Raw genomic sequence first — 14096 nt, 5'->3', positions numbered from 1 at the left:
AATGGGCTTTATATGAGCCATGTCAGATGTTGGGGTGTAGGCTGTGGTTAAATTGTGTGTACAAGTGGACCCCAACTGTGAAGAGTCCTTCTTGTGGATGTGTGAGTGTAACAAGTGATGAATCACCAGAGAGGATCTAAACAGTCCATCCAGGCTTTCTACGTCCTTCTCCCTCTGTCTACACCCTGTCCTTTTGGACATTGATCATCTTCCTTGCTTTTACGATAGGTTGTACTATGTATATCCCAAATACATGAAGTAACCAGTTACATTAACACATGGTGCAAGCAGCACCGGTGAAGGTAGCTCAAAGAGTTAAGTGCTTGCTTTAGAATTCTGCTGCTAAATTCATGCGTTTTGGCAGGGCCTTTAAATTGAGTACAATTAAGTTGGGCAATAATAACACCAATTCTTGTACTGGGCATATAAGGGAGGAATACAGAATGGAACTCAATACGAATACGTGTCATTATTATGTATATGACTTTCACCAAAAGACATGGGGCCTCATCACGAGTATAGATGTAATTCTGTGATTTTTCTGCAGAATTACCATGAAACTTGTTTACCTGCACCACCCATTTTTGGAGGCTAAGTGGACAATTCACCTCCAGCTAAATACTGGAGATAAATCCTCCACCTCACCTTCAAACTAGGAGCTCCTCTGTGTGAAATGATATGATATTTATAATGCGCCTGTACACACGTGTTTGTAGGTGCCAAAAGAAAAGGGTGGGGAGACAGAGTGGGGACAAGACAAATGATCTTACTAGGCCTTGTGACATTGGGATCATGCAAGTGCGACAACGAGAAGTGCAGAGGGAATGGAGAGGGGGAAGTCCGGGGAAGGTAGGGGAAAGTGCAATCAGGGCAACAAGACTCTGAGTAAGTGCAGCCAGGGCAGCGTGGCGGTGAGCAAGTGCACAGAGGCAGAGGGTGTGTATGGGTTACAGTTGCAGCCCCTAAGTACACGGTAGGCCAGGAGGCAGTGCAAGGAAGACTGGTCATGGAGGAGACTGGTACCCAGTGAGAATCTGAGGGTACCAAGCAACCAGTCGGCACTGCAGACAGGTAAGTTAGGAAGGAAGTGAGAGAGAGAAGGCAGAGAAGAAAAGGAACTTCAGGTGGTCTGGCTCAGTTTGAGAGGGGCAGGGAGGCTGTTCCAGAAGGAGGCACCTGCAGAGGAGAGAGACCTACCCCCCACTCTCTGCTTGGAGAAACGCCCTTGTTGTAGGTGATTAAAGGTTATTTTGAACATCAGTAGGCTTAATTTTGAATCTTTTCCCCAAAAAGGCAATTTGCAGAAAAATATGAGCAGAGAAGATTACTAACATATGGAGCAAATCTAGAGCGAGCCATGTAGAAAGTAACTTGGTGATTGTGGTCAAATATCTAGCATGAATGAGTGCATGCCAAAAGGCACAGGGAGCCTGGCCCTCCCCGTTATACATGACACACTATACTGGTGCTTCCAGGATAGTGTCTGCATTCAGACACGGGTCCATGAGTGTGCGAGCATGGGCACGGTAGAGACAAAAGGCAGGGGAGAGTGAGTGAAAGATGACACATCTACTAAGATAATAGTGCACAAGGTTTGATCCTTTTAATTCAAGGTAATTACATAACGTTACAGAGTTACACTTTGTGTACTAGAAAATACAGAGGTAGAGATGCTGTCATCAGAAGGGCATATTTTACTGCAGCAGTGTCCAGGTTTCTACTTCCAATTAGAACATCAGGAGTTTGCAAACACAAAAGAAAATCTTCCAGCCTTGATTACTCTGTTCAAGTGAGGTTTTACCAAAAGATTTCCTTCATGTAATCTCAGCAGGAGTTAACCAGATGTTGTAATCCAAGTCCAGGGATCAAAATAAAAACTCGCAAGTAGGAGCTACCTCTATGAAATGAGGAGCCAGTGCATAGCATGCAACAAACCTAACTTCCACAACAGATTCAAGCTGTCCTTTTGGCCCACTAAATTTAAACTATTGAGATTTAGACCTAATTCATAGAAGCATTTTATAATGGCGCAGACCCATTGGAAAACGCTCTGTGAATCAGGCCCTTAATGTCTTCTAGAGGTTTCTAAACACATCTATATGAAAATTCCCAAACACATAACTAATATTGCATATGTATTTTTGGATTGCATGAGCTAACCTGTGGAGTCTGAGGTCGCTCATGGTAGCATTTGGTGTCAAGATAACAAGACTCTTTTAGGCTACAAACATGAGCTAATAGCTCCCATCAATTTCAAACTCTGAATTTCAAGATGCGGAAACAATGCCCTTATTGTGGGATAGTACCGGGACTAGTGAATGAGGAGACTGCCGGCAGAAGTGGACATTGTTTTTTCCACTTTTCTCTGGATCCTTTTTGACTCTTTGGTGCTTTCTTAGTTTCATTTTAGGAAGGCCGATGTAAAGGCTGTTATGTCTAATTGAAAGTAAGGAAAGCCCATGGGATCCCGGTCGTTTGGTGGTTCACTTGATGCAGAATCTAGAGTCAACTGAGAGGCAATGTAGTTAATTTCTATGGTATGTTTAGTTTTTTACATTTTTGTTTAGTTTACCCTAAATTCTTCTATCTATTTTAGGATCATATTGGAAGTACATCATTTTAAAATTCAGGGTATAACAATGATTGAAAATATCTTCACTGCATCCTACTCAATTGTTTAAATGATATTCTCCATATCTGAAATGGTAATTTCCACCTTATAATCTGAAGTTTGGTGCGCCATTAATGATCTCATGTGGATTATGGAGTATCTGAAAAAAACAAATGGAAAAAAGCGAACAAGCAGGCCTGCCCTAATCTGTAATGTTTACTGGCCTAGAGCTTCCTGCCGGATTTTCCTCAGGCTCATCCTTTTTTTACACTCTCGGTGAGGATGGATTCAGATGGACAGTGGGCCTCATTACAAGTATGGCGGTAAGGCCACAATGGCACTGGTATCGCTACCGGCGCTGGTGCTACCGTATCGCCATAATAGGAGTTCTGCTCGCGGGTGCCCTTGCAGTCACCAGGTCGGACCTGGTGGCCGTACTGGCACCCGCCAGCAGAACATGATGGTAGCACCGGTACCGTTATTAACGGTACCGGTTCTACCACCCTCCCATTCCCTTTGAGCCCTATGGGGATGTACCGGGCACGGCACCCGCGAAAGGGCAATTACAGGGTCTGGCTGGGTCAGAATAGCCCAGTAATTGCCCATTTGCGGGTGCCGGACCCAGATGCGAGTTTGGAGGTAGCCTTGCCGGTAATGCTACCTCCAACCTCGTAATGAGGCCCAGTGTCTGCTTTTGTGTAACTGTTAGAAAACAGACTCAGTCAATCTGAATGCATTTCATTTAAGGCCCCCGGGTTTTTATGGTGGTTGCCATTGTGCATGCGTTGCAGAGATCCATCCATAGTATCCATATGGAGTGGTAGCAGGCACAGGAGAACCACCTCGGGCTGTATTGCCTTGCAGCGGGCCACTTCATGTTTGGGGCTTCCTGCTGGAATGTCCTGCTTGATCATGTTGAGGCATTCAGTAGGCTGATAGATTTCCCAGTGTTCCATTTCCAGCAGGCTACCAATAAACGTCTAGAAAATATTAACAGTTTTTGAGCTACATGATGTGCTTAGTATTTGAACTCCTATTTAAATGGTTAGATTTTTAATGGCGTATTCGGCATCATTCGCCTGGAAAAAATTGTCACTGTGTTTGTCCTGATACCACGACAAACTGCCATACTGAAGCCTTCTGAAAATGACCCCTGCATAGCCAGCCCGTGCAGTGACATTCGGGCATACGCTAGCCAGACATTTAGCTCCTCCCGGGGCATTTGGGATAGTGATAAAACTCATGAGCAGAAGGTCTGATATATTGTTCTTTCTAGTGAATTATCGAGGGGAAAGGTGCAGCCTACCTTCCTAAATCAAACCATTCTGTCTCTTCTGCTGGGGGGTTCTCTCTTTAAGTATGAGGACGTTCAAAGTGTTTCCAGGCATGTGGGGGACCTCCGTAAATCAGTGGCCTTTGCAACAAAATGCGTTTCAATGCACCACTCGCTGTGTAAATAAAGTGGTAACAGACCTCTGCTTCTTTTCAGAACCCGGTGGCAGGGCAGGAGCAATGGTGTCCCGCTGAGATCTACACAAGCCATTCGCCAACAGCAACAATGAAAAAGTGATGGCATTTGGGAGCAAAGAACCGGAGAGCTTCTGAAAATGCCAAAGTCCATCGGCAGGTTTCCTATCAGGGTACTTTTTCTGCTGTATTTGAACTGGTGTTTGATATGGTCAGGGTTAGGGCTGCCAAGCGCACCCAACTACCTACAGCGTGGCTGGCAAAGACTACTGGAGGAGGGCGAGGGCTGTGCAGACTGTGATCCGGAGGAATGCCTGGCGCCCCGGGGTTGCCTGGCTGGGGTGGTGCAGGACACCTGTGACTGTTGTCAAGAGTGCGCCAACTTAGAGGGCCAAATCTGTGACTTGGACCATACCAACAGCTTCTACGGGAAATGCGGGGATAACTTAGAGTGCCAGTTAGACATGGGGGATCTCAGGCACGGAGAGGTCCCTGAACCCCAGTGTGTTTGCTTGTCCAGCACCGCGGTCTGTGGATCCAATGGGAAGACATACACCCAGATCTGCAAATTTCACGAGGCATCAAATGCTCATCCAGAGGCCAACCTCACCGTGCTCCATGAAGGGCCCTGTGAATCAGGTATGTCATGCTGAGCGATTCCACCAATTGAATAAATTAACGCAATGTTCCTTGTCATCCCTTCACTTTTGCATGTATTTCCGCTATTGCAGCTACCATCTATAGCTATATTCCTCTTGTCACTTTACTTAGTTTACAATTATCAGGACCTAATTATTCACATGACACTTTACCAAGAGGAGAACATTTTATGGATGCATGCCCCATGTCATAACATCTAGAAAGGAGCCTACATATGAACTTGTCCTTTTCATGGTAACATTGTGCTAAATAATTTTCATCAATGAATACCCATGACTTAGCCCATTCAAATGAAACAAAATCAAATTATAATAGCACGTGCTGCAAGTGAAATCCATTGCGTTGGAGAAAGGGGCCAACGTTTCATTGTGCACATTTAGGTCTTATGTATGTCCTTCTTGAGTTTCTCGGGTATCACCCTTGATTTTCACCCATATTGGAGGGTTTGAAATTAAGACTGGATAAGAAGGAGCTAAAGCAGCAGCTTCTGGGTATCCAACATTAACCAGTGCCCAAGAGCATCAACAGCGGGACGAGGAGCTAGTACATAGCATTCCGCAAATCTTACTTCCACATAAGATTACAAAATATAATTGTGTCCATTATTTATGACTCCTTGTGCTTTAAATGTCCTATAGATGTGCACTAATGTTTATCTGTAGATTGTCTCAAACACACAGAGTTATATTCACATAGTTGCGCTTGTTCAGCATCAGTTGGCCTGGAGAGCGATAAAGTTGCTCCTGGTAGCTGTTGAGTGTCAAGCTAACCAGACTCTACTAGGGTAGAGGTAGGAGCTAAATAGCTCTCAGCTCCCCTCATTTTCGACGCCTGTATTGGTAATAAGGCAATTGTTATTGAAATAAGAAGACATAAAATGGATAGCCTAAACTAGGGTATGAAGTAGGGCTTGACATGGTCTACCGTCAAACCCCTGAAAATGAAATCCAGTTGGGTTTACATAATGACCTAAAGTCTTTCATTAAAATATGATAAGTGTAAATGGTCCTTGTATGATGGAAATCCTGAAAACCCAACTGAATGTTCCTAATTGGTGGGTTTATGAGAAACATGGACCAAATCCAGGATTGGGTTTTAAAGCAAGCTCAGAGAGCTGCTTCTACTGGGGCTAATTTTATGCATGCGGAAGTACCTGCGTGTCCTAATCTGGTCATTTCACAGTAAGTGAATATGTTCCAGAATTGTGATTGTAGAACCTTTTAGTTTGCCGTATTTAAGTGTAATTTAGATTTTTTAGGTCGCTGTATTTAACAGTCTACATGATCCATCCTGTAGAGATTTGAAATGTATAATTATTTTAGACTCACTGCACTCTTAGTGTGTATTTATGGCAGTAGATTGAAAAGGAGTCAGCAACAGTGTTGTGCTGCGTTGTGCTCGAGTACTTTTAATTGTTTTTGTGCTTGTTCCTCCGCCCACTGACTACAACTACCAGCAAGGCTGTAGTCCCTCGGACTACTTTATCGCAAACCTGACGCGAGAGTGCCGGCGTGAGAAAAGCCAAGCCAGTCTCTGCCGGCCCGTGTTCAGGCCGTAAGGGTGTAAGCTGTTGTCTGAGTGGAACACTTCGTGATGGGGATTGCTGAAGTCCTCGCCGTAGTTACAGCCGCGAGAAACATCTTCAATGCCCCTGGGTCCATTTCTGCTGCCGCACTCCTGGTACGTTCTGCTCTATCAGTCTGCACTTTAGATGTCCTCATCTCAACTTCTTGTCCTGGGGACTCCACTCTTACAACAAATCTGACTCCTGAGCCTGGCCTGTCAATGATTCTCAGAAGTCATGCTGTGGAGATCAGCTCTATACCTGATCTGCCTGGTCACTTCTCACTCGACCCTTGTTCGTTAGGAGGGGCATGTTCTGAGATCTGCATGACTCCTATTGTTGACATTTATTGTGTTTCACAAGCTCAGGTAGGGGGGGCGGCTGAGAATGGGCCGGCCAATCAGCGAATCAGCCCTGTTCATAATCTTTTGTGCATGTTACTAAATACAAGATCTTTAGTTAAACATGCACACAAAGTGAGCTCATACATAGAAGATAATAACATTGATGTGTGTGCTTTGAATGAAACATGGGGGTCCATTGCTGCTGGCCCATCCCTCAGCCTCGCTATTCGAGATGGGTATGCAATGCTATGGCAGGACAGAATGGAATGCAGAGTGTGGTGGTTGGCTCTGATATTCAAAGCTGAATTGACTATCTGGGAAATTAGGGGACAAATCATGAGCGGCATTGAGTCTTTACATGTGAAAATAGGTCTCAATACCGAATCCACGATGAATTTTCTTTTAATTTACAGGCCACCTTCTCTGTCAGAGGATTTTATCTTGGCCTAATCTAATTATCTGCTAGACAATTTGAAGCCAAATTCTAGATTTGTCTTATTAAGAGATCTACATTATTGGCTAGGTCGTAAGGAAGATGCGTTGGCCGCTGACTTGGAGCAGGCATTATCAGACCTCGGTTTTGAGCAAAGGATTTACCTGCACACTCAGTGCCTGGGTCATGCTCTTGATTGGGTTTCCACCATTAATGTCACACGCAAGGATTTTGAAGTCTCACCATGGCCATGTCAGACCATGCTTTTGTGCACTTCATCATTCAGGTAGACTTTCCCAAGAAATTGAAAGACAGTAGAACACAGGGATCCCTGTCAAGAAGTTGTAAGCTGCTTACACGGGACAGAATTGAACCTTTGCTAGGTTCCTCCATCAATTTCTCCCCATTGATTCTGCGGCAATAAAGTCCCAGTCTCTCGTATCTAATTTGGACATTATTACTAATTTGCTTGCTCCTCTCAAATACAGGAAAACTAGGGAAGCAATGAAGAGCAAATCTTGGTTCTCCTCAGAATTGCATAAACTTAAATCCTCAACCCTCAAGTTATTTTATTTGTGGAAGTTGAATCCTTTAACAGGAGCACTGGCAGCTTATAAAGTAGCTGCCAAGTCATATAAACTAGCGATTATAGAGGCAAAAAATAATCTTGATTCTTGAATCCTGCACACTAAATCTGAAGTGAAGGAACTCTTTAAAATAATAAAAAGAACTAGAAACTACCAACCAGTCTTCTGCTAGCCTTTTAATTAAGGATGCTGCCTGCTGCCACGAAATTCAGAATGCCATGCAAAATAAATTGAATAGCATCAGGACTGATATAATTCATAAAAAATATGATCTTCTCCTGTCTCCTAGTAAATTTAGGAAAGGGTCATTCAGCAGCTGTCCGACTATCCTGCAATTTAATTTTTCCACTATTACTGTGGATGAGTTATTGGTCGTAGTGGAACAGTTGAAGGCAACTAGATGTAAAGGTGACCCCTGCTCATCTATGCTAATTAAAGCTTGCCCTCCTATTTTACTGGATGCCATCTGCAGGTTTGTTCATTTCTCTCTTACGGAGAGCTATGTTCCAACTGATCTTACAAAGGCCTGGGTTACCCCCATTTAAAATATCCTGGCTTAGCACCAGAGGTGCCACTCAATTATAGACCCCTAACAAACACACCATTTCTTTTGAAAATCCTGGATTGTGTCGCCTATAGTCAGATTTCGCAACATTTGAACAATTATCCTGTTCTTAATTGCCACCAATCAGGCTTCAGACCAGGATTTGGAACCAAGACTGCACTCTGAGTGTTGAAATCGAGGCTCTTGGAATGTGTTGACAAAGGTGTACCTTCCATGTTAATGTTATTAGACGTGTCGGCCGCATTCAATCTGGTCGACCATTCACTTTGGATAGATAGACTGGAAGAAGTAGTCCATTTTTCCCCAATAGCGGGTCGCTGGATAAGCTCATTTCTGGATAATAGAGAAAGTAGAGTTTTTCATGAGGTGGTAGAGGCTAAACTGGTTATGGTCCATTTTGATGTTCCTCAGGGAGCTTGTTTATCTCCCTGTTTATATAACATCTTTCTGGCTATCTTCTTTGCTATTTTGGAACAGGAGGAGATGGGATTCACCAACTACGTGGATAACACACAGTGTGTCATCCCCATTGTAGGCTCCCACCACCAGGACGAAGAGGAACTGAACAGAGTCTGTACTATGGTCGAGGACTGGTTGGTGTGGAACAAATTAGCACTGAAGCAAGTCCCAGGAAGTCCCGCTTGTCTGCGTTTCTCTGCTGGGATCGTCTTTGAAAAGCTTTGTTTCGTGTTAAAACATGACTGTGTGTGAGCTTCAGCTACCAGAAGGCTGTGCAAGTAAAGCAGGGGGAGTGTCTATATAATATGGCACGCGCGCGCACCGCACGTGCATACCCAAGCAAGTCCCAGGAAGTCCCGCTTGTCTGCGTTTCTCTGCTGGGATCGTCTTTGAAAAGCTTTGTTCGTTTTAAAACATGACTGTGTGTGAACTTCAGCTACCAGAAGGTGATAATTACGGACACTTGAAACAACACTCATAAGAGGCGTGCACCCAAGCAAGTCCAAGGAAATCCCACTTGTCCGCTTTGCTGCGGTGCTGCGTGTTGCTTGCTTGCCGGTGGCTATGCCCTTCTTTGTCACTTAACTGGTATTTGTATTTGTTTAAACTGTAACATTACTTTGGTCTTTTATTCCGTTTGTGAGCTGCTTTGGCTTTTGCCCTTTTGCTTTTGCCCTGTAGGTGTGTTTCATAGTTCAGATTAGAACGTGACAGCGTTACATCTTTCTGTTGGCTTAACTGAGGACGCCATTAAAGGAGCCTGTGCACTTAATATTATTGCATGAGCTCCCATACATACACACTTAAATCTGACATGCCTGAGTCAGCAGGCATGTTACATACGCCAATTGGGGCAGTTAAAAAACGTATTCCACAATTTCGTATGTCTAAGAAATCAATTGTGTTAACTCCAATACTGCGAACTCCGCTCTCAAATAGAGACATTTGCACATTCTGTGAGAAACGGAAGGAGTGTATGATAGATGAACCACCCAGTGAGGAAGTGTTGCCCTCTGCCTCCATTATCAATCTCCCGCCTCTGCAGCCTCCTGCTAAAGCTTTATGTACAATAGAACATTCTTCTCTAGAAACTGTTCTGTCTTCTGAACAAATGAGCTTTCCTGTACCTCAAGAATCTATACTTCCCGGATTGGTGGGCTCTCTACCTATTATCCCCAACATCTCTGATAATACCCTTTTAGCCTCAGTTCAAACTCCAATTAAACTCACTACTAAGAGTAAAATACTGTCTCCTGTAAATGAGACTACAGAATCAGCGCTTGACCTGTCTAACATTTCCATCCATGCTAGTGCTGGAAAGCTAAGCACTATTCATGGAGATTCCTGCCAAAATAATGGCTCTGCAGGCTCGCTTGATATATCTGCTAAATCCATTACTGATTCCTTTTTACAGCCTACGCCGCGGCGACGTATCCAGTTGAGTCATCTGGATAATCAGGCTGAGAACTTGGCCCTTATAGAAATTACATTGGCCGCTGTAAATACCACAGTAGCGAGTTTGTTTAAATTGTTTGAAGCCTTGGATGGCAAAATCACAAAACAAGCTATTCAAATACAGCAGATTCTTGATTGGACCACGAATCTGCCAGCTGACATATTTCTTCGTATGAATGGTGACATTGACAGTGTTCCTAAACCAGAAGCAAAGGAGGGTTCACTTACATCAGCTTTACCATTGTTTACTCACATCATATGTCCAGTCGAACAATCTGCACCTGAAGCCATTAATATAAATGATTCCTGGATCAGTTTAGACAGGAGTGTGAAAAAAAAGGCCCATATAAATGTAAGTGGCTTTCGGGTTAAGAGTGATACCCATAAAGCAACTCGCTCAATCCGCTTAAAGAGAACCGCTCTGAAACCAAAAGTGACTTACAAAAAATTGGTAAAACCTATCTTTCAAGATTAACGAGATGTACAATTGGCCCACTCTATACCATCCACTGACACGAGTCCCGTGATAGAACTTCCTCAAGTCCCAACATCACTTCCATTGAATCCGGCAGTGGCACAACTTGTAACTGCTATAGGGGATACCCGAATAAGCTCACTTCAGCTCACAAATAAAGATCATATGAACTATGCTCCACTGTGTGAAATTATACAGTTAATTGAGAAAGTACAAGTAGGGAGCGGTGAACTGGCACAATCAGCTGTTGCCCCCTCCCGTAGTACTTATCCGAATTCTCAATTAAAATCATGTGTGGGGAATATTGAATCAAATGTTCTTGTAGAAGAACAAGACATGCAGGAGCGTTTGACTTCAATTAAAGCAGCAGTGGATGCTTATTTAATCCAACGCGTGTCTGAAGCCAATATGGTTAAACCGTCGGTAACATCAAGAGTACAAAATACTTGTCACGATAAAGATACTTGTGACACACTGTTCAAAAAGAAGGATCTATGTCCTGTAGGGGAGACAACTTGTCTATTGTCTAAGTCAGCGTCGGGTGTCAGTAAATGGTCTTCTGATTGCCCACGCTCACTTGGCCTTATAGACATGCAAGGCAAAAGTGAGAAGTCCTCTATGAAAAAAATGCCTGTCAATAATAATAACACCAGTAAATCTGGTCGGCAACAACATAGAAACACTTTTGCGAATTGCCACTCCTTAATTATGAAATGTCGAGATGATCCCCATGAGAAATATGATCTATGTAGAACAAGTGTTCTGTATATATTTGGTGATGTTAATGATTTACAAGATATCTCGTCTAGTGATATTGATCAGGTTGATTTTGTTTGTGACCAAAATCTGTCCATTGTATGTCTGTGGATTAAGTCCGGACTGGTCTTACACTCAATTTGGAAAGCAAAAATGGAATTGTTCAAAATGGGCTTTTTAATAGCACAGGACCCAGAACGTTTGATAGAGGAACAAAAGGGTTCTCTGGAGAATAAAACTGAGGCAAGGGAGGAAGTCGGGGGCCAGCCCATTTGCTCATGCTCTTACTGTGGTCCTATTGATATACCGCGCAAGGAAGATTTGAACTCCTCAAGAACATAACCACTAATTGAGGCTAGTACATGTACTTTGTCCTTAGTAAGTTGGATTACTAGGGGACATACCCATTTGCAAGGAACCTCAATTCAATTTTTTAACCAATTTGATATAGTGGCCATTCAAGAATCTTGGTTACTAAGACCACCCTTGTGGGATGACCATGATATCATCTTGCTACCTGCCATGGTGGGTACAAAGGGGAGACCCACCTCGGGCCTTATGGTGGCAGTTAAGACAAGTAAAGGTTTGAGCATGACCAAGTGGGCTGCCCCTAATAACTTTATTCAATTGGTTAAAATATGTGATTCTAAGTGTTCGCTTGCTTTGATAAATCTTTATCGTAATCCAATGGGTATTTCTGATGACATCTTTTACAGAGATTTGGTTTGTGTCCTACAAAAAATTGCTCAAGATCATAGTGTTACTGCAACCGTGGTGGTAGGAGATTTAAATCTTGACTGCTTTTGCCAAAAAAAGATCTCTTGCGCCCCAATTAGAGAACAGTGGCTTAGATTTACATCAGATCATAACCTTTTCATGGCAAATGGAGCATTTTTGGGTGATACCCCTCCCCATTACACATGGGAAAAGGGTGCATCAAAATCTACCATTGATTATGTGTTTATGACTGCAGACTTGTTCTCAAGGGTCATTAATTTTAAAGTAATTGAACAATCTGCAAGTGATCACCAACCTTTAACTGTGGTTTGGCAGTGGAATCGTAATGTGAACGAGCTTAACCAACAATGGTATACTCAAAATGTACAGGTCAACAACACAAAAACTCGCCTCAAATGGTCAAAGAAATCCCTTACTGAATTTGAGGAGGCAACTCGTCAGCTTTCTGGAATGAAGACTGGCTCGTACGTAGATATTTTGACCACCTTGCAGAACATCCATCTTGATAGGAGACCACAGCAAAACCATAAACATACTTTTGATCCTATTGTACACCAAACTAGAATTATGTATAGGAGAGAGCTAAAAGCTACTCTTAAATTGCCATTAAATCAGCGCATGGAAACAAGAAAAATGTTTTAATGTCGATACCGTAATTGGATAGGGGCAAGAAAGGCGAGGCTCTTTCAATCTGATAGTGAAACCTTCATGCAGACTATACTAAATAAAGACTGGTCAAGTGTGGGCTTTGCTGAATAAAATGTCTAATTCGACACAAGCTTGTGATCAATTAAGCGGGGTGACTGAAGCCTCATGGCTTGCACATTTCTTGAGTCTTTATGCAGACACAAAGTATGACAGTTATAAGTATGAGAATCAGAGGGTAACTGTTCTGAGGAAATAATAGAAGAACTTATAAAAAAATCATCCTCATCTAGAGCGGTTGGTCTGGATGGCCTAAGTAATGCCATGTTTAAACAAAACCCAACTAGATGGGCCTCTATTCTGAATAACATCTTCCAACAGATTATAATTTCCAAGACCATACCAACGTCTTGGAAATCATCCCTGATTGTGCCAATTTTCAAAAAGGGAGATAGAGATGCCCCGTGTAGTTATCGCCCAATCGCATTACTTGATGCCCCAGGCAAGATCTTTTCACAGCTAGTATTGAGAGATTTTGTTAAGTGGTCTTTAGCTTTCAATCAGAATCAGACAGGATTTGTAGCAGGGCTGGGAACAGTGGTTAATTTGCTAACTCTTAATGCGCTAAAATCGCAGGCTCAAACTCTAAAGCAACCTGTCTACTTTGCTTTTGTCGACCTTCACTCGGCATTTGATTCAGTTTCTCGAGTGAAGTTATTCGACAAACTCCAAGCTGCAAACTGTCCTGCAATTCTGTGTGATATTATCTTCGGCTTACATTCACTGACCTCAGTAAGGGTGAGACTGTCAATGATGGGTCTCTTATCTGCAGCAATTTGTACCTCAAGAGGGCTGAAACAGGGTGGTATCCTTGCCTTGGCCCTCTTTAACTTTTTCATTCACAATGTGATGCAGGCTTTTATCCCAGTGCCATCAGACTCTCCGAAAATGAATGGTGTTACAATTAAGGCATTGTGGTATGCAGAGGACCTGGTGTTAATTTCTAAGACTCCCATAGGTCTACAACTTCTGTTGTCTTCATTGAGCTCATACCTAGATACAAATGAGCTAGTGCTAAACATAAAGAAAACTCAGATAGTGTATTACGCAACAAACATTTCTAGAAGAGCGAAGATGGATTGGAAAATCAAAAATGTGAGTGTGGAAGTGGTGGCAAATTATTTGTATTTGGGGATCTTGGTTGATGGATCTGTGCAAATTGATTCACAGTTGAGGTCTCTCGAACATAAATTGGTTTCAGCCATTTCACAAACAAGATTGATAATATACAAGTATGGGAAATTTTCCATCAGCCCCGCCATTACATACTGGCGACA

At 42.9% G+C, this 14096-nt stretch overlaps 1 protein-coding gene across 1 annotated transcript in view; it reads left to right on the top strand.

The window, feature by feature from the left end:
• The window catches only part of KAZALD1 (Kazal type serine peptidase inhibitor domain 1), a 203183-nt gene that overhangs the window by 74150 nt on the left and 114937 nt on the right, over window positions 1-14096 (top strand). Inside the window, exon 2 of the mRNA XM_069611649.1 lies at window positions 4101-4717. Within this exon, the coding sequence (XP_069467750.1) occupies window positions 4219-4717 (499 nt within the window). The 5' untranslated portion in view covers window positions 4101-4218. The remainder of the gene's footprint in view (window positions 1-4100; window positions 4718-14096) is intronic.

This window comes from Ambystoma mexicanum, chromosome 8 (assembly GCF_040938575.1).
Source record: "Ambystoma mexicanum isolate Mex_15411 chromosome 8, UKY_AmexF1_1, whole genome shotgun sequence".
NCBI lineage: Eukaryota > Metazoa > Chordata > Amphibia > Caudata > Ambystomatidae > Ambystoma > Ambystoma mexicanum.
This window is presented reverse-complemented; position numbering and strand designations above follow the sequence as displayed.